Raw genomic sequence first — 26,416 nt, 5'->3', positions numbered from 1 at the left:
CTGTTACTAAGCCACATTTGTTTTTCAAAAAACAACCTATTGTAATGAGCGTTTTTTTCAGAGGTCAATGCAGTCAGACTGAATACAAATGAGAATAATCTTATTTAGTGTGTCTGAACGACTCTGCAGCTTTTCTAATTTGGCAAAGAGAAACTAGCACCAGTGCTGCTCTGGCTAACGGTTTAATTATGCTACTTGACAACAACAAACCATTATTGGAGATTTGGCCATAAAATGACTTTTGCAGTAACATAAAAACAATAGCTGTCAAATTCAATTGTGAATGTGTTGTGTGAGAAGGTATGAGCTTTTATGTTCAGACTTCAGATACCGGTTCCTCCGGAGGATTTCTCTATCCAGGTCATCAGACAGTCTCTGCTGGTCACAACGCAGATCCCTCATGGACTGGTGCAGGGTATGAATCTGTGTGAGACAGCCACAAACCCATGCTGAATACAAAACGCGAGACACGAGCAGGGCACGGCTGAGCGGCGCTCCACATCGCTGCATCGTGAAAACACACTACAGATATCTGAAAGGGAAAAACTAACACAAATGAAAACCCATGTGAATAAAATGATGTTGATGGAAAATGCTGCAGTGAGCGCACTCTCGCTGACAGGGGCTAGAAACACAGCATATTTCTCCCATACTGGCGACTCTTCATTGGCTGCCAGTGAATTTAAAATCCTTCTCTACACATACAAGATCTTAATAATCAGGCCCCATCTTATATTAAGTACCTCATATCACCATGTTAGAAGAGGTCATGTGGAACCAGTTTGGATTCGGGACACAGACACCGTCTCTACTTTTAAGATTAGGCTTAAAACTTTCCTTTCTGATGAAGCATGTACAGTTGTTAGTGCGGGATCAGGTGACCCTGAGCCCTCCTAGACTGCTGGGTGTTTCCCATGATGCACTCAGTATTTCTTTGTCACTCATGTCTCTGCATTTCATCATTAGTCATTATTAATCTCTGGCTCTGCCCAGTACTGTTTCCTTTATCCCGTTTTCCCCTCAACCCCCAGAAGGTTGCGGCAGATGGCCGCCCCTCCCTGCTCGTCCAGTCCCACCAGAGATTTCTTCCTGTTAACAGGGAGTTTTTCCTTCCCACTGCCAAGTGTTTGCTCATAGGGGACTGTGCTATAGTTCGGGTTTTCTCTCTATTATTCTACAATCCTTACCTTACAATATAAAGTGCCTTGAACTAACTGTTGTTGTTATTTGGTGCTATAAAAAGACTTAAATTCAACTGAACTGACACATTAGGCCAAAGGTGGCGTAATAAATGTCTTATTTACAGGTGATTGCTGCTGTCCAGTGAAAACATGCAACCACACAGATGCCATATTGGTTCAGAGAGCTGTGCCTCCTGACAATGAAAGTTTCAGGAGGCATTTTGGTTTGCTACAAATACTAGAACTATATTTATTATACAGGATGCAGAGGTAAGTTTACACCATAATCCTCATCTTATATGAACAGTAGCTCAGGTGATAGACCAGTAAGGTGAGCGGTTCAATCTGCTCCAGTCTGCATGCCTTGGGCAAGATATTAACCCCAAATCTCTCTCCGATGCATCCATCAGAGTGTAACTGTGTGTGAGTGTTAGATAGAAGCACTAGAAAAAAGTGTTTTTTAAGGCAAATTGTGTAAAGCACTTTAAGTGGTCAGCTAGACTAGAAAAGCGTATATAAGAACCAGTCCATTTACCATTAGTAATCATAAACAGTTCAATGATATAATGTTTAAAAAGAGTAATCCAATCCTCCGGCTCCTTTTTGTGTTGTTGGGCCATCAAACTAATGTGATTACTCCCATCACTTAAATAAATTTACAGTCTGATTCTGTGAAACTCTGACTTGGAATAAGAGCTGTAGATGAGTTATTTACTCTCTTATCTTCAGTTCTGCTGTTGATAATCGTCTCTTAACTTTCTCAGTTGGGACTCAACAAACAGGACAGTCTGTCTGAACTCTGCCTCAACCTCCATGTCCCATCAGTGTCATTACAGGGCTCGCAAAATCGCTAGCCCGACGTCCCGGGGCTAGTGATATTTCCAGTCGGGCTACCAAAATCTATCTCAGCCCTGCCCGTCGGGCTATCATAGGAAGTAAAAATATATGACAATGCCTTTGCTTTCTTTCGCAAATGTAGCTGAGTAATTAGCTGAGTCCTCATCAAAGAACAGTGCTCTTTAATGAATGCAGCACATAACTTTACATCGTAGAGGTAACAGGGAGACATATCGAGTTATCAGATAGCCGTCTTAACTATATTCTAACTCTACAATTTCCCGACTGCACTTTCCTCTTATTTCACGACACCACCCTCTAGTGGTGCAATATGGTATAGTCAGACAGGACACAACATCACTCACTAGCTTACTCTTCAAACGTGGCACGTGAAATCTCCCGCAGCAAGCTTAAACGTGCTAGAGGTTGACTGCGCAGAGAATTTTAAAAAAAAAAAATCTCTGGCATGTGTAAAGACAGATGGATTTACGCAGGTATTTTAGTTCTGCTGAGCCAAAAAAGACAGGTCAGGATGAAGAAGGGACAGGCAAAGAAAGACCTACCACAAAGCGGAAAAGTTATGATAAATCAGATTACGAGGCAAAAAGAAAGCGCAGTTTTTTGGATTCATGGACAAAAGAATTTCTGTGGCTGGAATATGACAAGGTAAATAACATGATGTTCTGCCGGGTGTGTCGTGAGTTTCCCTCTATTGCTGAGTCGACAAGCGCCTTTGTTACTGGGACCAGTAATTTTAGGAAAGACCCCATCAGAACTCATGAGAAATCTCTGCATCACAAGAAATGCATTGGTGCTCAGTCTGCAGCATCTGTCCCAGAACAAACACCAATTGCAAAAACCATACTAAAAATAAACAAAGCACAACAAGAAGTCCTGAAAAAGCTGTTTAGAACTGCGTACTATGTTGCAAAGAGTGAACTACCACTGGCAAAATTTAGCAGTCTTTGCAAACTTCAGAAAGCAAATGGCCTAGATCTTGGTTCCACTTACCTCAATGACCATGCTTGCAGAGAGTTTATTGGAGCAGCAGCACAAACTTCAAGAGACCAGATTGAAAAGGAAATTCAAGAAAGCAGGTTCTTATCCATTCTTGCAGATGGCAGTACAGACACTGGTATAATAGAACAGGAGTTGGTTCACGTCAGGTATGTGAGGGATAATGGTGACATAGCCACATACATGATCAAATGTCAGCCAGTCAAGAGTGCAAATGCTGCAGGTATTTTAGAGGCTATTGATGAAGCAGTGAACACCATGGGTATCAGAGAGGACACATGGAAAAAGAAAGTAGTGTGTGCAAATTTTGATGGTGCTGCAGTGATGATGGGTGAGAAAACAGGAGTAGCTGGGAGACTGAAACAGAGGATACCCCACATCATAACAATCCACTGTGTGGCACACAAACTAGAGCTAGTCGTGCTGGATAGCGTGAAAGGCTGTGAGTACCTGGTGAAATTTGAAGATACACTGAAAACCATCTTTAAGATGTACTACTATTCCCCAAAGAAGCGAAGAGAGCTGACAGAAATAAGTGAACTGCTAAATGAGAGGCTGGCACATTTCAGTGGGCTGAAGAGCACGCGGTGGCTTCCAAGCCGGCTGAGATGTCTAAAGGCTGTGGAAAAAAATTACACTCCCACTGTTGTTCATATGGAGAACATGGCAGAAGGAAGTGATGTCAAAGCCGAGGATGCAGCCAAGGCTAAGGGGGTGGTGCAGGAGATGAAGACTGAGAAATTTGTTCGCTTCCTGCATTTCATGTTGGACTACAGTACCATCTTGAGGTTGGGAAGAGTTCCACAGCTCTGGAAAACCTCCTGTGTTGTACCAGTGCCAAAGACTTCACGCCCCAAGGACCTCAACAGCTACAGGCCGGTGGCTCTGACATCCCACCTGATGAAGACCCTGGAGCGGTTGGTCCTGGCTCAGCTTCGGCGCCTAATAAGCTCATCACTGGACCCACTTCAGTTTGCCTACCAGCCTGGCATTGGAGCGGATGATGCCGTCATTCACCTCCTACATCGTTCCCTCGCTCACCTGGAGACCGCTGGAAGCACTGTGAGAATCATGTTCTTTGATTTCTCCAGTGCCTTCAACACCATTCTTCCCTCGGTTCTAAAGGACAAGCTGGTGAACTCTGGAGTGGACCATCACCTCACTACCTGGATCCTGGACTACCTCACCGACCGACCACAGTATGTGAGGACTCAGGGCTGTGTGTCGGACAGGGTCGTCTGCAGTACGGGGGCCCCACAGGGAACGGTTCTGGCTCCGTTCCTCTTCACCATCTACACTGCAGACTTCTCCCACAATTCCACCCAGTGCTTCCTGCAGAAGTTCTCTGATGACTCTGCAATAGTCGGCCTCATCACTGATGGGGACGACAAGGAGTACAGAGGTCTGACCCAAGACTTTGTGGACTGGTGCCAGCTGAACTACCTCCAGATCAACGCCAGTAAAACCAAGGAACTGGTGGTAGACTTCCGCAGGCACAAGCATTCTCCACTGCAACCACTGAACATCCAAGGTATGGACATTGAGGCTGTGGACAGCTACAGGTACCTTGGTGTTCATCTGAACAATAGACTGGACTGGACTCATAACTCAGACGCCCTCTACAGGAAAGGGCAGAGCAGGCTGTACCTGCTGCGGAGACTCAGGTCGTTTGGAGTGGAGGGCCCACTCCTGAAGAAATTCTATGACTCTGTTGTGGCTTCTGCTATCTTTTATGGTGTGGTCTGCTGGGGCGGCAGCATCTCTGCTGGGGACAGGAAGAGACTGAACAGGGTGATCCGAAGGGCCAGCTCTGTTCTAGGATGCCCTCTGGACCCAGTGGAGGTGGTGAGTGACAGGAGAATGGCGGCTAAGCTGTCATCCCTGATGGACAACATCTCCCACCCCATGCAGCAGACTGTGACAGCACTGAGCAGCTCCTTCAGTGGGAGACTGCGGCACCCACGGTGTGGGACGGAGAGATTTCGCAGGTCTTTCCTCCCCACTGCTGTCAGACTCCATAATAAAGACTTTAACTGATCAAGCACACACATCCATACATATGCAATAATACTAAGTGCAATAATCCTTTCTGTCATCGTTGTATTTTTACTCAGTTGTATATAGTATTTGTATTTGTATTCTATTTTTATCTTATTGTATATTTATTTTATTTTATTCTACTGTATATAGTATATTATTTTATTCTATTCTGTACAGTTGTGTACTGTATTTATTCTTATTGTATTCTAATTTTTGCCTCATAACTTTTGCACTGTCCACTTCCTGCTGTGACAAAACAAATTTCCCACGTGTGGGACTAATAAAGGTTATCTTATCTTATCTTATCTTATCTTATCCAAGTGCTCTACTGATTTTCAGCATGATAACCTAAACATCACACGAACAAATCAGTTAGTTGAGAGCACAACATCACGCTTACTCAGCCTAAAAACAAAACCAGGAGAATATCAGAAAACCTTGGACACAAAGTTCACAGCGAACCAGGATGGTAGCATTTGCTACTGTGGAACTCAGCTAACAAAAAGTCAGCGACCTGCTAGAAGAGGTGAGGGAACAGACAAAGACACCTTTGGTGCAGAGATCCAGAAGATTATTGACAACACAGTCAAGTACATGGACAACAGATTTAAAAATCTCCATGAAAAGCCTCTCTCTTGTTTCAAGGTTTTTGACCCTTCCACTCTTCCCTACCCCAGAGAAGAACTAGCAAATTATGGGGATGAAGAGGTGGATTATCTTGTCACACATTTTGCCTGTTTGCTAGATGCAGAAGAGAAAGAGAAAATTCCACAAGAATGGATGGATCTAAAAGTGTGGCTTGCAGAACGCCGGGGTCGCAAAGTAGATTGCTTGTACAGAGATCTCCTCTCTGAGAATCCAGAACATCTCTCTCATATCTTGTTGCTGGTGAAATTAATGCTGACACTTAGTCCATCGACAGCCATCTGTGAGAGAGGATTTTCTTGCATGAACCGAGTGAAAACAACACATCGTACCTCTCTACACCCTGAAACACTGAATGACTGCATGCAACTCTCCATTAATGGGGAAACAGTTGAATCTTTTTGCCCTGACAAGTCGATTCGTTTCTGGATGTTTTCTGGAAAAGGTTCAAGACACCTGGATCATAAAACCCCGACAAGAACAAAGAGCAGTGAAATGGAGGGCAATGCACAGGAAGAGAAAGCTGATGAAGGAGATGCTATGCCCTCAACGTCGAGTGGCATTTTCTCATCCGAGACTTCAGTGGAAATTTCAGATTCAGGATCTGACACAGACTAATTCATGTTCTACACAGTTCTAACAAGTTCACAGAAAATTCTGTTTAATTAGAACCAGATATTTGAGTTGATTGTAATGTTTACACAGTTGTTGTAATTTGTGTTTTAACAATTTTTTGATTGATGTTTTGTTTCCTTTACAATATTATACAATAAAAATAATCTTTTTTTATTCGGGCTACTCAAATTTATTTCGGGCTACCAAAAACTAAAGAGTGTCTGCCCGAAGGGCTACCAGGGATTTTAAAATTTTGCGAGCCCTGCATTAAAGAGATTTAACACACATACAGATTAATTAAGGACTAGTTAAGACGATAACACATAAAAGTGACATAGCCGACTGACAAATAATAACCAGCTTTCTCCTACACTATGAAAAATATTCATGAGATTCAAATGTTCATCTATTTTTCTAATTTTTGTTAGCCTCATTTAGTGTCAGACTAATCCCCTGAAATACTGGATTTAGGTTACTGGATTATCATAACTATCCATCTCTCTATCCATCCTCTTAACCGCTTATCAAGTTCAGCAGATAACCTATTGTTATGTATCAAATGAAAGAGGTTTATTCAAATAGGAGATGATAAATCAGCATATCACCTGATGCTTTCTTTCATTCAAAAAATTAAATAGCAGCAAAAAAGTCTGTCAGGAAAACGTCAGTAGCCACAGTCAGAATCCCTGACCAAGACGGCAGCAGCAGAGACACATCCACAGAACCCGATACTGCACTTATGGGTTGTAATTGAACAGCCAATTTTGCTTAGGAGGTTTCTAATTAAGTTAAATGACCCAGAAGTATTGTTTTGGCAGTCACAGTAAGAGCTGCACAAATTCTACAAAAACTGAATAAAAGTGCTTCAAAGCTTCCTTTACCTCCATCAGCAGAGGATACATTACACCATTCTTTAGGAAAGTAGGAGGTCATTCCCATAATCTATAGCGACTGAAAATGATCAACAAATCTGACAAGATAGCACAGCTCATGTATTAAACATGACATCCATGTCCACAACCTGATCCTATGTTTTTAATTTTTATCACACAGCAACAACCACAGTTTAACTCTTACACGACTACAATAAAATTGGCTTCTTGTTGAGCTTTTGCATTGTTAGAAGAACGCAGATTTATAAAAACTTTCTAATTTCAGATTATGAGCTGTATTAACTGATCAAAGTGCCTTTAAGTTCCACTGTTGTTCAGCTGGTAAGAACATGCTGAGGTGGAGTAAGTTGTGCATTTTCTAATCTATGTTGTGGATGTTGTACTTTTCAATACAGCAGACATCCGCTGTGACACTGTAAAGGAGTCTAGCGTACACTATCCTCCTCTTTACTTATCAAGTCTCCTTCACACCTTTCCTTGACCCCATGACATTTTCCACTGTGGCCAGTGAAAAGTAACTTTTTTGGACTATACAACATACTCTATGTGGATCTACCCAATATGCCCTCTAGTGGCAATATGCTGAACGTGAATGAAGCACTAGCTGGTCTGTTGTTCCTTACACCGTCTCCTTCCAGGCTTGTTTCCTTGAAGCGAACATTGGCAGATTGAGACCTCCTCCTCCTTCCTGGAGGGCTCGTGTAATCCTTAAGTGGAGAAGTGGGGTAGAAACGCTGGCCTTCTGAAATCACAAGCATACATTTTATCAGAGGTTTGCTTTGCAAACTAACAAACAATATAAACATATAGCAGGAAGTAGAACACTTTCATACTCTGAAAAAGACTTACTAAACAAAACTCGATCACTGGTTCTACTGGTCATTTTTTTCATACCTGATCCTGAGGAAGCTTCCAGGTCGCTGGTATGCAGGGTGGAGGCTGAGGAGCTCCGAACCCCGTTGGATCGCCTCTGTGTCTGCAGCTGGCTGATTGACTCCTCTAGGTTCTCCCTAAGCTGATGCATGAAAAAGTATAAATGACTTAGAAGGAGGCAGAGAGACGTTTTTGTTGTTGTTTTTAAGCATAAATGGGAGTGTCGTATTTGGGGCCCTTTCTTAACATACTTAGAGAGAATGGATTTGACCTCACTGTCAGCATCTGATGATCCATCTCTAACCAGCCATCTCTGACTGCTTAGTGTTGCTACCAAAGGCCCCATGCAGCTGTGTATGATAAATGGGTTCAACTGGCAAACTGACCCCTAAGAAGTCACTCCCATTTTTCTATTTTTCTGGGGGCTTTTCCTTCTTTTCCATACAGTTTGTCCTTGTTGATTGCCTTATGTATACTGATGTATAATGCTGTCAGCAGAAACTGATCTAATAAACATATAGTTGGCAAAAAATTGGGAGTGTCATTCACTTAAAAAAACCTGAATAAAAAGGCATAAATTAGTGGGTGAAACTGCTAGAATTAAGATGTGCTTTATTTATCACAAACTTTGGGAAATTCTTGTATTATAGTAGCCTTAACATAAAACATACAGCAAAACAGCTTAAATAAAAGACAACAAAACAAACTAAATAAGGAAAAAAAGGACATCGATCATCAAATTCTAAATAAATAATTTTAAAAAATGAAACTAACTTCAAGTGTAAACTCAAGAAAAAAACCTAAATGGCTCTATAACGTAAAATAGCTAAATAAAGCAGAATAAAACAGCCTTAACATATGTAGTACAGCAATAAAATAAAATAGAAGACATCTAAGAGAACAGGCATCTCACCAGTGCCATGGCTTCAGCCTGGTCGTCTGTGTGCTCCCTGTACTGACCCAGCATCTTGTCTACTTTGGTCAAGTTCCTGCTGGTGTCCTGCCATTAAGACACTTCCAGTTAAAGACTGCTGAAATGTGTTAAGGATTCAAAACAGGCTATGGATACAGAGCTATCCATCCATCCATTCATTTTATTATATATACAGGTGCTTTCATTAGCCGGAAACCACAGGTGGAAAAAAGCACATGAAAGACAAAAGGATGTCTCTGACACCAGTGGTTATTTTTTCATTCCCAAACTATGAATGTTAATTATGAATTTATACCAACACTAAATCTTTTGTGGCAAGTTTGACTGGTATCCATTTATTACTCATGTAAATAGGGAATACATGCCATTTAAGCAGGTTAATTCTCCAAAGAAGAGACACAAAAACAGGAGCACTCTGAATCAGACAAACACAAGGAAGAGCATCACTGCATTATGCTGCCTTCTCACACGGCAATTGCTTTTTCTTTTCTTTTACATAATAACAATTGAACCATAAACTGATGGAAAACCCTACATTTAAAAAGTGTATAAACATCATTTAAATGCAGTAACTAAAGAGTCTGATACTGAAAATTTGCCGAAAAAAGGCCAACAGACCATTGTTCAGTGTGTTCCCAGCCCATGATGAGATGAAACTTATACCTAAGTGATTTGTTATCTCCCAACACCTGACTTGGTCGTATGGTTGGGGACAAACACAGGTGAATGCTTGCAGGTGGACCCTGAACAGATCCACATAGCATGTCTTTTGACGCAAACCTGCGCAAAGTACCTGTAAGGTGTTTGCAAGAGTGCTGATTTTCTCGGAGATGTCTACGGTTCGCCCGTCGATTTCTCTCCCGTTGCCTCTCGCCCTGTCCCGGCCAGGTCTGCGGTGGGCTTCGCGCCGCCGTGACCGGTGGTCCGGGGTCCTGTCGTATGAGTCAGAGTCGCTGGATATATCCATACTTTGAGACGAGGAGCGGACACCGTAAACGGCTGACTTCGCAAAGTATGGCGCAGCACTACTTTCATCAGCGGAAAACGCTGTTAAGTGCACCGTTAATCAGATTAAGAACGAAAATGGGATGCCTATGAACTTTTTTCTTTTCTTTTTTACAATTGATAACTCTGTCACAACACATGGGAGCCGTGTCACCATTGTTTTGACCACACATAAGGAAACAGATATCTGTCAAGGAAACCACGAGAACCAAGGGTATCCTGGCATTGTTGTGGGCGATGCTCCTCCTGGCTAGCAACAAGTGGAAACTCCTGTAAACGTTAGCCAGCTAGCTAACTAAACGTTAGCCAATGAATTTAACCTTGCGATAAGACTACAAAACAAAAACTACAAAGCAGAATCACATGGAATACAAGCGACCGTTAGATGCTAATTAAAGAGAAGAGGTTGAATTCACGCTATGCGGAAGACAGCCATCAGAAGAACAACCCTCAGCTTCTCCGCGCTGTGGCAAGTTGAACTAGCCGCGTCTGAGCAGCAAAACAAACGGACCAGAGCAACTCTGAGGAACGCTGGGAAGTGTAGGCTGCCCATCATGGAGCAGTGTGGGAATTGATTATTTGAGAACTACATTGTCCAAAGGTGTGTTTTTTGCGCCAGTACTGCCGCCCTCGAGGATAGAAAAGGGGAAAAAAGAAAATTTTGTCCATGTGCATACTGAAAACCACAAGGTGGTATTAAAAAAAGAATTGTGTTAAAAACGTATACATTATACTTTAAGTTGTATTAAAATAATAATAGTAATAATAATAATAATAATAATAATAAATAGCATTATTATTATTATTATTATTATTATTATTATTATTATGTGCTTATAACATAATTACAACGAACAAAAAAGTTGTGTAAAAATGTAGTTTATCTATGAGCAAAACTTTTAAAATTCCTGCAAATCCTAGTCAAGAAGGGGGTGGACTACATTCTGCACAACACCAGACTGTCTCAATAATTTCACCCTCCCCTCCAGCAGCTGAAGAGAACCTCCAAACCCACCAGAGCCGCAGCTGCCCGTCCTACAGCATCCCCAGCTTCACAGAAAACTCCTGTGGCCCGGTAAAGCAAACTGTGCACAACAGTGCAGTGCAGCTCCACTTGGTCACTCTAAGGATTATTCATGAAAAACAGCAAACAGCACAGGCTATTAGGGACAGCTTGACTCAAACTGGTAGATTTCTTTGTGGCTGTGGACTTCAGGGGGACTACCATCGAAACCCAACACTTGCCAGTGTGCAGCAGCACTTCAGCATGCAGGTGATAACGTGCGCATTGTTTACGCTCGTCACCCTCCCTATCAGCACTGCATCTGAGGCTGACTCCTGCCCTGCCGTCTGCGAGTGCTCCGAGTGGAAGACTCTCACTATCTCCTGCTTTGACATTGATATTCTCCCCAGGTTCCCAGCGAGCACGGAGACGCTGTAAGTAGGCGTTCAAAACGCGTCTGTGAAAGTAATCCTGCTGTTTTTGTTTTTTTTCTTCCAAGCACTGTGAATGTAAAGTGTTCCTAACCCCGAGGAAAAATCATTATAATAGCATGAATATTCCAAAGTGCACCCAGGGGATCCTGAGACTGTCTATGTTGTTAAGTAGTTATTCTTTCATTTTCAAGGTATCGTTTTTGTCTGTTATAGCATTACTGTGATCTGCAGTTGTCTGTGTCACTTGTATTTGACTATTTGTTATTGTAAAGCCTTAAAACATATGAAAAAGAACACTGATATTTTCATTTTTCATGGAGATGCATTTAACAATTACAAGATTAATTGTGAAATAATATGACCCCAGTTTAGTAGGTTTTATTTAAAACGACTCAGTTAAGCCACCTTTATAACCTGAAACTATACAAATAATATAAACAGAACATTTCAAAACACGAGTGAAAACCTCTCTTGGTTTTATATTAAAAGTTCATGCTAATCAGTTCTAATGTAATATTTGTTTTTTACACTCTGTCTTAAAATAATCACATCTGCACTGGAATATTTGGAAATCACCTTTATGGCTGGATCTCTGTTTGCTGACTAGGCTATATGTATACCACATCGAGTGTGCCTTTGTCCATAGTTTATTTTATTTTGCTCTGGTAAATCAGCTGTAGGACTTTTCGAGATAGGAAGAAGAAAGAAATAATCTTGACACCAACGTCTGAGGAGGGTTTGAGCTACCAAGGTACTGACAGCTTTCAGGTTAGGGTCCTGTATGTGAGACCACTGCATGGCACAAATGTACTGCAGACACCAGAGATGCTCTTTGGTGATAAGAAATGTTTTAACAATCAATAACAGGCTCATATTTCCTCACATAATTTTTTTCACTTTCTGCTTTGACCTCTAAAATGTGCTTCTGTGTGTATCTTGTATTAATTTACAGTGCTAAACCGCCACTGATGATGGTATCATCAATGACAAGAATACTGCTAAAAGCCAACATTCACTCACTTGTTTTCATTTTGCAAAGACAGTGTTTCCTCTAGCATCACTGCCAGCTCAGGCTGCAACTAATCATCATTTTCATTATCAATTTTCTGCGCACTGCTTTTTCTAAAGCTTGTCTTGTCTGTGAAATGGGAAATAAAAGTGGAGTTTACTCCTAATATTTTCTCAGAGACCAATGTGACATCTTTAAATATCTTGCTTTGTCTGGGAAAGTCCTAGTTTAGGAGGGAAATGAAGCAAAGCAAAGTTACACTAAAAGCTTTATAGTTTGTTGCAATCATGTGCTGACTGTAAAAAGTTAAAATATAAATAAATAAATAAACTAAAAGTACAATAGTCATCTTGTTATCTGAGACCCCAACAAAATCTGTCCTGGGAGCCAATGATGTAATTCGTAAGGATCACCTCTGAAAAATGTAGCAGGGCTTTTACATTTCCCAAACTGCTTAAGTAGAGGGTGAAAATTATGCAATAGAGAGCGACCCGTTTGCTGTGGCCTTGACTGATGGAAACACATGCCCCTCAGATGGACTCCATCGCAGATGTGGAAACACTGGAAACATCAGAAAGGGTATTTCCACTGAAATCAGCAAACAGTAACGTTTAATTGTACACGATGTACAGCACTTTAGTAATGACCTGGAACATAACCAAGTGGGCATTTTATTTTTAAATATAATAATATGCCAGAAACATCAACGGAGAAACATGGTGCTCAAAGAATCTTTGAGATAATTCTGCAACAGCAAAGTGGCAACAGCTTTTTATCACCTTATTTTGGGGTAAAGTCAGAATAACTTTTTAGCAGTTTTAATAAGATTTGACAAGTGATTCTATCCAGGTAGCAACTCCGACCTGGTAAAAACTGAAAGAAAACATTAGTTTAATTAAAAACTTTAAAAAAAACTACCTCGTTTGTAGAAGGACTTGCGCTGTACTTCAACAGTTACTATACCTAATACTTAATAATGACTTAATATACTTTACTGTGCTGTAGGTTATTACTTTGAATGCTTACTATGATTGTCATTTTTGAAGTTTTGGTCTCACAGGTCAGTCGGCTAAAATTCAACAACACTGATGTACTCTCTTTGTCTACCACACGTGTTTGGGCAAGCAAATTATTAGAATGTGTCCACTATCATCATACACAAATCTTTTTCTTCTTTTTTCACCCCAGTACTCGCTATATAAATATAATTCTTATCTCCTTCAGTTTCATGCTAATTCTAGCATCTATTGCCATTGTTAGTATGGAAATGTTAGCATTTAGGGTAAAGCAGCCTGGTTAAACACACCTTCTCAGAGTTCTTATCATTTCATGATGGACTTGAAAAATCCACATTTTCTAGTAAGCTATGATATAAACGGTGATATTTACACCTTATAATTTGGTTATTGATTTGATATTTTAAACTGTTCCTCTTCCAACTATCCCTGATGTAGTGTTCACTAAAGCCCAGGAGAAGGCTCTGTGCTGTGCCGTGATAATCCCCATTCCTCACTTCCAGTTACTAGAGCGTCCCTCCATCTCAAAATTCCAAATACTTTGCATTGCCTTCATCAGCACCCATCACATAAAATTACCTCCCCGTCACTGCTTCAATTCATATGTCCACGTGAATCGATGTCCTCAATGTTCTTCACATTCTTGTTCAGTTTGCCCAGCCTAGCACTGCCAGCGCTCCTGATAAAAATATCTGCCAAATAAGCCCAAAATACACCGGGTATTGAGCGGGATGTTCCAGCAGATGAGGTGTGATAAAGTTAGATTTTCCTATAGCCTAGACAAACACAGAGGAACAAATCCCCCCCAATGCCCTCGTCAGGCCAATACTGTCCACTTTTTGCGACTCCAACTAGGTCCAGCTCTGCGTTTATTTTGGCCTTTCACCTCGTGGCTGCTGCCAGAGATGTCTTTCACCATTTGGTTTTCCTTAGAAACTGTCGTGATAGAAATTCAGGAGTTAGACCAATACCATTTACTACATATGTTGCCATTATAACAATGTTATAATAAGGGATGGTACTTATTAAAAATTTGTATTCATTTTAGGGTCAAAACTCAGTTCAAAGCACTCACATTACATGATTTTGAACTGGGAAATTGAAAGTTAAGAATTAAATATTCGTATATGCTTTTTGAAGCATAAAAGAGCTTAATGCCAGGAAATGTAGCTTAAAAGCAGAGGCCAAAATAGAGCTTTTGTACGGTTTATACAACTAAACCATATCATTATTCATATTATTAATATTTTACAGTCTTACGTTATAATTGATGAACCTTTGAACTGCTGGTTTGCAGACCTTTATTTTACTGGACAGAGTTAAGCTGAAGTCGCTGGGGTATTAATTTAGCCATACAATCTGTTCATCTCTGCCAGAAAGCAATCGAGTGTGTTACTTACTCTTCTCAAGCTTTCCTTTGAGACATTTGTGAAGCTGTGAGCTATGACCTTTTATAAAATGTCCCATTGTGGGTAAAAGCCTTGACGCTTTCTGTGCTAATTTAGCCATTAGCACAAGAGTTTGGTTAAAGATTTTAAAGATAGTTTTGTGCGGGACAACGTGTAAAAGTTCCCACAAAACGAAATGGGACTGCAAAGCAGCCGTCTGAGTGTGTGTGTGTGCGAGAGTGCACATGTGGATACTTGGAGTTTAGAGTGCTTTGTGTGTGGAGGTTACTCCGTGTGCCACCGGGACTCTGAGAGGTGGAAAGGAAAAGCACAGGCGTGCTGAGAAGCCTGCCTAGCGTGACACCCGCCTGCGTCTGGACGTTGCATTCAAATACAATATTTACCTTTTACAGCACATTTTGCAAACACCCCAAGAGTTCCATTTGCGAATAATTAAGAGGGAAAAACACTTCAATGGAAACGCAGCAGTTCCAGTTCTTCAGAAACCTCAGATTTTTTTTTTTTGATCAGAGTTTAAACATGTGACAAGTCAACGTCTAATAAAACAGCCCCTCACAGTGAAATCCTAATGCCGTTTGCTGAATGGTAACAGATGAGCACCCTGATTAATGCAAGAGGAGAAAAAGCAGGATGTTGAACGTGATGAGATGCGATTAATGGAAACACTGACAATTTACTAGCCATTCATTTCTACCAATGGGTCATGCAGTGGAAATTGTTAGTGGTGCATTAATTTCTGCACGTGTTTATGAGAAAACAAATCACTTTTTTAACAGCGCTTCTATACGTGTCTATTGCAAGACACGACTGAACAAGTAAATGTCAGAAAGCAAGTGTGCAGTGGACACTCTTGCGTTTTTATGGAACTTTTATTTTTTTAAACGATTCCATCTGGAGAAAGGTTTGTAGCACAATATGTAACAGAGCCTCTCTACCAGCCAACGCACAAAATTAAAGAGAGCTCATAGTAAACACAGCTATGTTGTCAATCGGGCGCTGACACCACTGTGAATTATGTGGCCTCTCCCCACTTCAAAGTCAATTCCCAGCCTGTTTGTTTTTTAGGTTTTCTATCCAAAATGACAAATTGGGGTAGTAATTCTCTCCTTAAGCCCTTCAAGATGGCCTCACCGGTCTTCTCCCTGTACTCCTGAGGGAAAATGCATTCTGGTTGGAGTGTGGCGGTGAAACTGCGTGGTTCTGAGCGGGGTGTTTGGTGTCAGGGTCTGCTCTGTGTCGCTGTGTTTGTTTGAGTTTGTCAGAGCGCGTGCAGAGTGCCGTGCGCCCGTGTTTGCAGACTGACAACCCCGCTCCACGTGCGAGCGTGATGCGGACTCATCGGCCAAATCTCAGCCTCTGAATTAGTCTTTTGTTCCCCTGATGAACCAAAGGTGCGTGAAGATGCTGGCTTTGGCTGAGTCATGTTCTTTTCCCCAAATGCTTGCGTACACTGTTGCTAGTTGAATCAGGATGTGGTGGAACAAACTCTAAATGTGCATCCCATGAGCCTGGAATATAACATGACAGCAACACATGTGGATACCATCTTAATCCCTTTCCTCTATTATTATGTTATGATTCCTAAGTCCACCGCAATAAAGTCTCCAGCAAGGAAAGAAATAACACTTTTTATTTGCAAGGTCGTGTGTCCTTAAAGAAAAGGTTGAACATTTTAGATGATGCCCTGGTGTAAAGATTTAATGATTATTATCACTCATTTATTTCCTATGAAGTAGCGAATTAGTTGATTAATGTCAAAAAGGCTAAACTGCACTTTTTAATAACACATTTCATTTACTAGCACATGTCAACACATTTCTTGTTTCGCAAAAAATGACAACACCCTATCTATTAATGTGCGTGTTTTTTTTTTACATTTTTTTATATATATTGTTGTTCGATGTTCCTGGACATAGCCACCGCCCATTTCGTAGTTTTGTTTAAGCCCCAGTCACATAAGGCTAGCGAGCAGTGGGCGACCCCCTGACAATCACTTTGCCGTTTAAATGTTTTGGCGTTTACTGATTGCTGAAGGTTGCAAAGAGTTTGTCTTGCCAGGTGGTCTCAACTGGTCGCTAGGTAGTCACCAACTGGTTCCTCAAAATATTTTTTGTATACTTTCTCAATAAATCTAGCCTGCTTGATGAGGTACATCGTGACAGGATGACACGTCCCCTCTGAAGAGTCTCAAAAAGATATGTGCAACCAACATCCATACCAGCACATAGCTTTCTTGTAACGAATTGATGGTTCCATGGTGTAATGGTTAGCACTCTGGCCTTTGAATCTAGCAATCTGAGTTCTAGTCTCAGTGGGACCTGCTTTGTCTGATTGTGTATGTGATGGATTTGAGTTCAGTCTGGGTAAATTGTTGTAGGTAGGCATCCATGCACTGACGTTTAAGTAGAACCATGCAAGATGTTTCGCCATGAATGTTTAAAGATACTTCTTTAATAGGCTAATCATCTTCTGGCTAAAGCCTAAAGGCTAAAGTTTATGAATCAAAAAAAAAAGAGAGAGAGAACAAAATTCCCATAATCCCATTCTGAAATTATTTCTTATTTTGAAATATTTTCTTTTAGTGTTTTAAATTTCATTTAAAAGATTCTCTCTTTTACAAAATTAAAAATATATATATATTTAAAATGGTTCAGATTCCATTATTTTCCCCATAACATAAAAATTGTTTAACCGTTAGCTATTCTTCCACGTGAATCACATACCTTACCAGCTTTTTTTAGTTCTCAGTCTTGGTTTTTTATTTCCTAAGAACTTTCCACCTGTTTTCTTCTCCTTCATGACAACTTACCCATTAAATCTCCTGAACTCTGTCTCGCACACTACACTTTCTGAAACATCATAAACACACCCAGACATTGTTTGATTTGGTTGCCAGCTTACATTCATGTCCTTGTTTTCCTTTCTGTTCCTTCAGGGGGGATCTGTTTCCCCATTATCTTCAGAGAAAGCTTTCATCTTTTTCTCTTTTTTTCCGGAGACCCGCTAGTATTTGGACTTTGTGATATTGCTTTCTTTCCCTCATTGCCTGTACTGTTTGTTTCCTTCTTTCTTTCAACTGAAATGTGAATATGTAAATAAACTGCTATTTTGGGAAATGCACTCCTGACTTTGCTGCTGACAGAAGATGGGATGGAGGGAATAGAAAGGGATAGCAGATGAGCATCTCTTTTGTGTATAGTTAGCTAAGTGTCAATACTGGAAAAAATAGAGAAAGACTTCTCTGACTTTTATCACAGGTAACAAAACCACCTTTAAATCACTTGTCCATTATATCTTCTATCATTTGTTTAGTCTGCAAAACAACTGAAGTGTAAAAATAACCACTAAACCAGGCTTTTTCCTTACATCTCTAATCTTTATGCTAAGCTAATTTGAGCTAACTTAGCTTAGCAAAGTGACGTGCTGGCTCTGGCTACTTACTGTAATGTCATTAAATGTAATCTAATCATACAATTACAAAAGAAATTACAAGTAAAATTGGAATTAAACTTTTTTGTGACAAATTAAATATTCATCATTATGGGGTTTTTTGTTTGTTTGTTGTTAACCAGGTGGCTTTTTGAGACCCGTCTATCATCTGTGCCAGCGGATGCCTTTGCCAACGTGGTCAACATCTCAAGAATGTGAGTGCAGGTTATTCCCCTCACACCCAGCCACCCCTTTCCCTTTTGTCTCTCACCCAAGCAGACGATATGCTCTCTGTTTAGTGTCACCGCTGGCTTCTAATCAGAGCTGGAAGAGCTAATGCGTTCCTGCAATAGGAATGTTTCTCCTTCCACCACAGCAGGGCTTGGACATGGCCTAGGTATTCCAGCAGAGATTTTTGGGTGTAGAGGTGGAGTTTTTGTGCTGAGGTAAAATATACACTTGAGCCTTGATCCTCAGCTGCTGAGTTCCACATCTGCGTCCAAGTCATGCATAAAGAGAGACGGATGTGTGGAGGAGAGGTTTTCTATAAGCCTGAACCACACAAAAGTGCACACGGCCAGCATTTCGACTGACTCTGAACAGGCAGACTTCAGGACAGAAAATCAATAAAATGTCAATTATATTTTCAGATACACAGAGGTGTGTTTTATCAAGTAACTCATAATAACTGTAAAAAAGTAAGTGATTATTTTCAGAGCATGCAGCCGAGTGACTGATGACTAAGTAATGTATATGCGAGGGGCATGCCTGTAAAATTACCCACGACTTTGGAGGCTTTACACAAGGTGGACTTATAAATTCAGGAAAGACTTTCAGGCTTTAGGATGATTTTTGGAGCCACAAACTCATTTGTGAAAACATGTCTTATGTTTCCCCCCTCCTAACACGACCACAGTACCTTCATTCTTTAAAGTCATGTGCTACAAAGAAGTCGTTTATGTTTATATTACACAGACAATTTGTCCGATAGCTTTGTTTATTTCTCGTAGATATATATCTGTGGACATGATGCTGCAGAGGCTGGGGAAGCACTCGTTTTACAGCCTGAGGAAAATTACCCACATGTGAGTAACTAAAGGAAAAGGGCACACTCTTTATTGATCTTTATTGATCAAGCTGTTCCATTTGCTCTCTCTCGGGAGAAAAAACTGCTTAATTTTGAACCTTGCCAGCAGCAAATGAAAGCAGGGAAAGACAGGAGCTTATTTCTCCCTTTCACACTGCTCGCCACTTGTAATCAGAGCGCTTTTGCCAGTTCATGAGGCTAAAGAAATAACCCTGTTGTGGGAATACTAAATGCAGATTAGATAAACAATTCAATTCAATGAAATAACTCATTATCTTGGATGTATTTGGTGAGCTACTACTGAGTTCGCTCTAATAAGATGTTAGAGCAGAGAGGCTAAACAGCAGCCAGTGTTTGGCTTCTCTGCTCTTTTTCTTCATGCTCCAGCTCTCGTTGAAGCAGCTCAGGGGGAAAAGTCTAGCAAGGTGCACTCTATTCTCAATTATGGGATAGAGATTTATGGCTGAGTGTCTTGCGTGGACCACACACTTTCCAGCAGAACACCTCCCAGCACTTCATATATTACTGCAAGACTTCCTGCTCATGTGAATGATTTGTTCCAAGGTATAGCATCCTGTAACACAGGAGCTTGTGCACATGCCAATTTGTTTCCACTCTTAAAAAACGCGGGCGTGTGCAGTCGTTTGAGACGGAAATTATGATTAACAGCTAGAAAAGTTAATTCGACATGATTTGGATGTCTTTTCTATCCGAGTTCTTTCCTTATTAGCTGTTGAAATCCAGATATCAAAACACAGACAGAAGTAATAATTCAAGCTGCTAGCTGAGGGTTGTATGTGTGTTCTGGGGGTGTATTTTGGATCTCTGGGGCCTATTTGCCGCTGATTGGTGTGGTGTAGTGCCATCCATAAGATAATAGCATCTCTCTCAGGTTTCCTTCAGGGTCAGACACAAATTAATGCTCTGCTTCCTGTTGGCTGCTTGAGGCCGACAGCAGCTGTGGATCAAGGACTTGCCATTGGAGCTAAGAATTCAGAGGGGGTTGGATAAAGTTTCCCTTGTGCCACCATAACATGAAACTACCAGTGCGATGAATACTTGGTTTTTTAGGGAGGTAAAAATGTTGAAATCTCTCAACGCTACACTCGAACTATACGGCTCATATGTAAACTTTCACGCTGCTTCAGTCTGGATATGGCTTTTTTATGAAAGTGTAAACTCTTGTTTGGCACAAAGAAAACACAGGTCTTTACCACATAAAGGCTAAAGCTGTGCTAATCAGTATTTTTATTTGAACTATGGTCTGAACTCACTGAACTGGAATTCTTTAGCTCACTGCTCTGGCTCATCGTGTGCCTCATGTACAGCTACAGAACTGTGCAAAAGTCCCGAGCCATCCTTCATTCCTTTATGTTTTGGTTCCAAGGAGCAGGACTTTGTTGTAATTTTTAATAGTGTCTTGAGCAATAGTTCTTCAAGCTTTCTTTCAGTGCCTTTCTTTGGACATTGGCTGCTTTTTAAATAATTTTCAGTCCAGTCCTTGTACCTATGAAATAATTCAAGCATAGGCACCTAACTTAAGGGATAAACCTGTGCTGTGTCTACACATAACAGACTTAGCAAGGAAGTCTACGGAGCTTGGAAAGAAAAGCGTCTGGACTTCTTTCAGTTGCTTGAAGACGTTTCACCTCTCATTGAAGAAGCTCCACATTGGAGAAACCAAACAGCCACTTCATAAGCGCATGGCACAACACAGAAGAGCCACCTCCACAGGACAAGACTCGACTGTCCATCTGCATCTTAAGGATAAAGGACACTCTTTCGAGGATGCCAATGTTCACATTTTGGACAGAGAGGACAGATGGTTTGAAAGAGGAGTGAAAGAAGCATCTATGTCCACTGTGAGCGACCATCTTTGAACAGAGGCGGGGCTTACGACACCAACTGTCTGCCATCTATAATCCATTTTTGAGATCCTTCCCAGACACCTTAACGCCCACTCACATCCTGGGCCCTGATAGGGTGGGGCCAGGGTTTCACAATGAGCTCACCCGAAACCCTGGCTGATTGTGACCTACACCCTTTTTCACACCTTGGCTCATGTGATTAGGTAGGGGATCATTAGGGGGTCCTTTGTCCCTCTTGGGGGGTGGGGTACTACTACAGGGCTTAAATCTGGGACTCTCCACTATTTGACCCCATAACTGAAGAAGCTTCTTGGATGAGAGGTGAAACGTCTTCAAGCAATTTAAAGAAGTCCAGACGGCTTCCTTTCCAAGCTCCTTAGACTACGATGACCTGGATGACTGAGAACCTTCACAGACACTCAGCAAGGAAGTGATTTTAAATTGTATCTTTGTTACTAGCAGCCTGTCAGAAAAATGTTTCATTTGTTCTCGTTTCTTTAGCTGAATCTATGAAAAATGTCTGATGGGCATAAAATAGTATGTTCCCACCAACAAGGGAATATCCAATGAAAACATGGCACATCCTGGCATAGTGTATCTTTAAGAATGTAAGGAACTGGGGCAAATGGAGTACAAAGAAAGTGGCAGGCCCAAAACGCTTTTACAGCTGATGAACAGCATCTGAAAGTCATGTCCTTAAGAAAACAGCAAAGACCTGACCCAGGACCTGAGAGATACATCTGGCCCTTCAGCTGTCAGCGAATCTACTGTTCGCCAAAGCCTCATTAGAAATAATCTCAGTGGAAGGGTGGCTGTCAAGAAGCCATTCTGAAGGAGGGGAAACATGGAGAAAATGAGGCGCTATGCCAAATTACACAAGAACTAGACTGAAAATCAAAGAATTCCTCTCCTGACTTGAAATTGTCAAGTCAGGAGAGGAACAGCACTGACTGTCTGCAACCATCTGTGAACACGGTGGAGGCTCTGTCATGGTTCAGGGCTGCATTTCAGCCTGTGTGGATCCTCACAGGTGTCATCGGGGTTTGATACTCCATGACAGTTATCCCAAACACTCTGCCAAAGCAGCCAAAGCATACCTAAATATAACAACACACAATGGAAGACTATCAGTCGTGGACAAAGTCTGAGCCTCAATATTATTTAAGCAGTGAGGGATCATTTTGATTTTGCCTTATATACTGTTTTTATATTTACATTTGCACATGTAAATAAATCACTACACCTATTTCCCATTTTCCTAGCAAAATATAAAGAAAGGAGGTGTGGCTGTACAGCATAAGACATAGAGAAACACAGATGGTATAATCAGGTCTGTACCATGATTGAGTATTTTTGATCCCCGAAGTCTGGCTTGTTCGACCAGTGTATGAACTGCATGCCATGACTGAGCACAGTTTAAAGGGTGGGCTAGAGTGCAGTATGCATCCTTCAGTCTGGGGTTAAGAAAAGCCAGGGGGAAGAGCAGCGGGGGAAATTCTGGGAACCAAAGAACAGAATACAAGTGAATAAAAAAAAACATTTTGTCAGTGTATTGCAGGTTAACTGAGAAATTACGGTGATAATTTGTAAATGTAGTATTTATAGTTTGTGCTGGTGCCCCCAAGTGGCCAAAAAAAAAAAAAAATCAATGTGTTTGTCAGTGACCAGAATAACACCTCTTTCTCTTCTCTTGGCTTAAAATGTCATTTTCTCCGTGTGTCCTTTATTTTTATGTACAGGGCAGAGCTGTTTCCTCTCTGTCATGATTGTGCCGTTTACCTTGGCTATGTAAACCCAGTTCTAGTTTTTACTTAGGCTCGATGCAACAGCGCAAATTGCACGGTTGACATCACCCGCCAAAGACAAAGAAAAGAGGACCACCCACAGAAACACAAACTTGATCGACCAGTAATCCAAGTAAAAAGAAATCAAATCCCGACCCCGATTTTGGAGTTCAAAGGATAATAAGAAAGACTCCGACTCTTCAGCTTACCTGGTTTCCTCGCCCCACTGAAATGCTGCCACTCATCAGTTTAGTAGCCAACTTAACAGACTATGGAAAAGTTGTATTTGCTTATTTAACTGCCTCTGATATTTTGCTGTAAGCCCCGAGTTTCTACACAACAGCACTGGGAAGATGAACCTCATCTACCCGGGAACTTTAAATGAGGTTTGCCAGGCGTGTGAAGAAAGGCCAGGATACACGTTCCAGATCACCTCATGGCCTCAGACAGCAGTGAGAAGAGTTCAGTGCAGCACAGGGCGCACCAGAGTAAACACACTAATGAAACACTAATTGGACTTTACTTCCGATCCTGGCTGTCTGCACCAAGTTTCCCTTCTCTTGCTCACTGCATCCACCTTGCTCTGTTCCCTCGGCAGGTCTGAAGATTGTAAAGCGCGTGTGTTTCTGAACCATCATGGCGTCGACACACCTTCGTTTTCTACCTATGCTCTGCATTCGTTTGGATTCAAAGGTGAGCACATTGGCAGCAGCTGACACCTCTCCGTGTTTGCTCTTTCAGTGAGATTCGGAACGCGAAAAGTCTGACCTACATTGACCCAGAAGCCTTTAAACATCTCCCAGAGCTCAAGTACCTGTAAGTACTTTTAGAACAGGTCTTTAAAAACGTCAACATTAGAGTGAAGTCAAAACATGAGGGGGGGATCAGTCAAGACATTTTTCCTTTCAGGAGGCCAACGTTTAGCAGTTTGACATGATGTCTTTACTCATGGTTAGCTTCTGTTAAAAAGCCCATTGCCTCTACTTGGCTATTAAAAGCTTATATTTTAAGGACTGTTTATATTAAATGATACAGTCTGTCTTTTCTTTCCTCTCACTTTATGATGCATTTATAATGAATTCAGCAGAGAGTCAATAATGAGAGTAGCATGCATTGCACTTTTAAAGTGGACGTATAATGGTTTTCTTTATTTTCTGTCATACATAGCAGACTAGTGAAAGCTCACATGGCCCAAATGTTCAAATAATGAGGTTTGCACCTGTCACAGTAATCCCTGCGAGGTCAGGGTGCTCTAAACACTGTCTCACAGGGTTGTTTTCTGCTCTTGGCGCTGACATCAGTGAGAGTGGATAGCTAAAATATGATCATCTCAGGCACACAGCCCTGTTTGTATTAAAATCACGGATAGTATAAAAGATGGACACAGCTACTGTGACTCCACCAATTGGTTTCTGAAGTCACGTGTTTCCACCATCAGCATTTTCATTGCAGAAAGCGGGAACGTCTGACTGTGAAACTGCACGCTCATTGGCTAATTACTTGTGATTGACAACTCATGCACCAATAAGCGTGTGGCTTCATACCTCAGATAATCTTATATTTTGAATGACTGAAATTTACGAAACAGACGTAACTTTTTATCAATGTTAAAAAAATGTATCCAGTAAGTGTCAGAATAACAAGGTTAGATCCACTTCAAAGATAAGGTGACTGATGCCGGCCAACAGCAGCTAACAGTGGAAAGGTTCCCAATATCCTCAACATCCTGTCATCGAAGTGAGTCACTCATCGTTTCGTATCCTTTCACAAGTTTTACAGCCTCCTCCTGAGCAAACAGACATATTGACAGTCGAGGTAAACAGTGGACATCTAGTGATGAGATTTTACACACTGTAACTTTAAGGCATTTCCACATTGGCATCGTTTTTCTGACCCAGAAGCTACATCAGTGTTTTATACTGTCTGTAGTTTCAGTCTGTGGGTAGCGAGGGGCAGTTAGCTTAAAGACAGGGAGCTAAAATGAGCCGTTTCAGACAGAGAGTAAAATAAATGGTTTCACCAAAGCACAAAAATCTAGTATCAAGGATGCAAAAACACTATTAGAGCCCAGGAAGTGGATAACGAGCATAGTAGGTCCCCTTTAAAGGTGATCAATTACTGATGAATGTAACCTTCTCTGTGCCATTCAGGGGGATTTTCAATACTGGCCTCACTTTCTTCCCTGATTTGAGCAACATCCATTCTAACGACATGAACTTCATCCTGTAAGTTGCTTCTTAAAACTCCTACTTTGAACATCAACACAACTGATTACTATAATATGGTAAATCAATAAGACTTAGAAGGATACTTGGCCATTATCATCTCCTCTCTTTGCTACATTGTTGACAGAATAATGTAGTGTTTTTATTCTGAAAAGTTAGCATCTCATGGTTCGTGGTTATTGTTTGTGTGTCAAAGCAGACAGAATGAAAAGACTGATAATGCTCCTTTGTACTTCACAAAACAAGGCTGGGCAAGTCATTTGGAACACAACAGTCTCATCTCTCTTTGTCCTCACCCACTCAGTCAGCTCCTTTATTTCCTAAATCTAATTTTCCTACCCAGCTGTAACACTTGCGAAACAATCATCAACACCACATTTCTCCCCATGCCTCTTTCCAGTGAAAGGCATTTATTTACAACACCACTTCATTTCCTGCCCGTTCTCCGTCTTCCTTTGCAGGGAAATTGTTGATCAGCCCTACATCACCGAGATCCCAGCCAACGCGTTCTGTGGCATCACCAGCGAAGTGCTGACAGTGTGAGCTATATGAACCGCACTCACAGGGGGGACCACACGCAGATGCACATATATGCTTTGTATTAAAAAAGCTCAATCGCACACCTGATGCAAATCCATATTAATATGTTACGCTTGCATGTAGCTTATAGAAGAAAAACTGTAACATTGTTTTCACCCAAGCAAAAACCTTAAAATAGCCACCAGAGGAAATGGGGGCCGTGCAAAATGACCTCACTTTAAAAACATGTCCTCACCCCGACCTCACTCGAGCTGACAAAGATAGCAAAAACAAGCACAACGGGACAATCACTCTCACCCACCACTGACGGGCAATCACATGCATGCGGTTGGATTTGGGAATGAGGGAAGTGAGGTAAATGTTGGGTTTAAGAACCGCTAAATTGCACGGACAGACAAGTCTCACCATAAAAAGTGAAACAAGTAGGCCCCACTCATCTGTCACTGGTGCAGAGGAGCGGATGAAGGATCAACATGTGGAAAGTATTTTCATTCACCAGCTTGGTTATTAAACCGAAGGAGACAAGTCCTGATGAGTGCCTTCTCCTTTTTTCTCGATGTTACTATTTATTG

The 26,416-nt window shown here is 41.3% G+C and overlaps 2 protein-coding genes across 2 annotated transcripts in view; one reads left to right on the top strand and one right to left on the bottom strand.

Moving 5' to 3' along the window:
- The window catches only part of cep128 (centrosomal protein 128), a 49,307-nt gene extending 38,715 nt beyond the window's left edge, over positions 1-10,592 (bottom strand). Inside the window, exons 1-5 of the mRNA XM_085373154.1 lie at positions 9,829-10,592; positions 9,015-9,101; positions 8,123-8,243; positions 7,852-7,970; positions 332-423 (exon numbers count right to left, since the gene is read on the bottom strand). Coding sequence (XP_085229280.1) covers positions 332-423; positions 7,852-7,970; positions 8,123-8,243; positions 9,015-9,101; positions 9,829-10,002 — 593 coding nt within the window. The 5' untranslated portion in view covers positions 10,003-10,592. The remainder of the gene's footprint in view (positions 1-331; positions 424-7,851; positions 7,971-8,122; positions 8,244-9,014; positions 9,102-9,828) is intronic.
- A 715-nt stretch (positions 10,593-11,307) lies between these two features.
- Positions 11,308-26,416, top strand: part of tshr (thyroid stimulating hormone receptor) — a 25,299-nt gene continuing 10,190 nt past the window's right edge. Inside the window, exons 1-6 of the mRNA XM_085372756.1 lie at positions 11,308-11,477; positions 18,484-18,555; positions 19,351-19,425; positions 23,821-23,895; positions 25,230-25,304; positions 25,766-25,843. Of these exons, the coding sequence (XP_085228882.1) occupies positions 11,308-11,477; positions 18,484-18,555; positions 19,351-19,425; positions 23,821-23,895; positions 25,230-25,304; positions 25,766-25,843 (545 nt within the window). The remainder of the gene's footprint in view (positions 11,478-18,483; positions 18,556-19,350; positions 19,426-23,820; positions 23,896-25,229; positions 25,305-25,765; positions 25,844-26,416) is intronic.

This window comes from Diplotaxodon limnothrissa, linkage group LG15, assembly GCF_057381915.1.
Source record: "Diplotaxodon limnothrissa isolate DT_005_m linkage group LG15, D_limnothrissa_male_GT1.1, whole genome shotgun sequence".
Lineage (NCBI taxonomy): Eukaryota > Metazoa > Chordata > Actinopteri > Cichliformes > Cichlidae > Diplotaxodon > Diplotaxodon limnothrissa.
The sequence above is the reverse complement of the archived record's forward strand: the minus strand, read 5'-3'. Positions and strand labels throughout refer to the sequence as shown.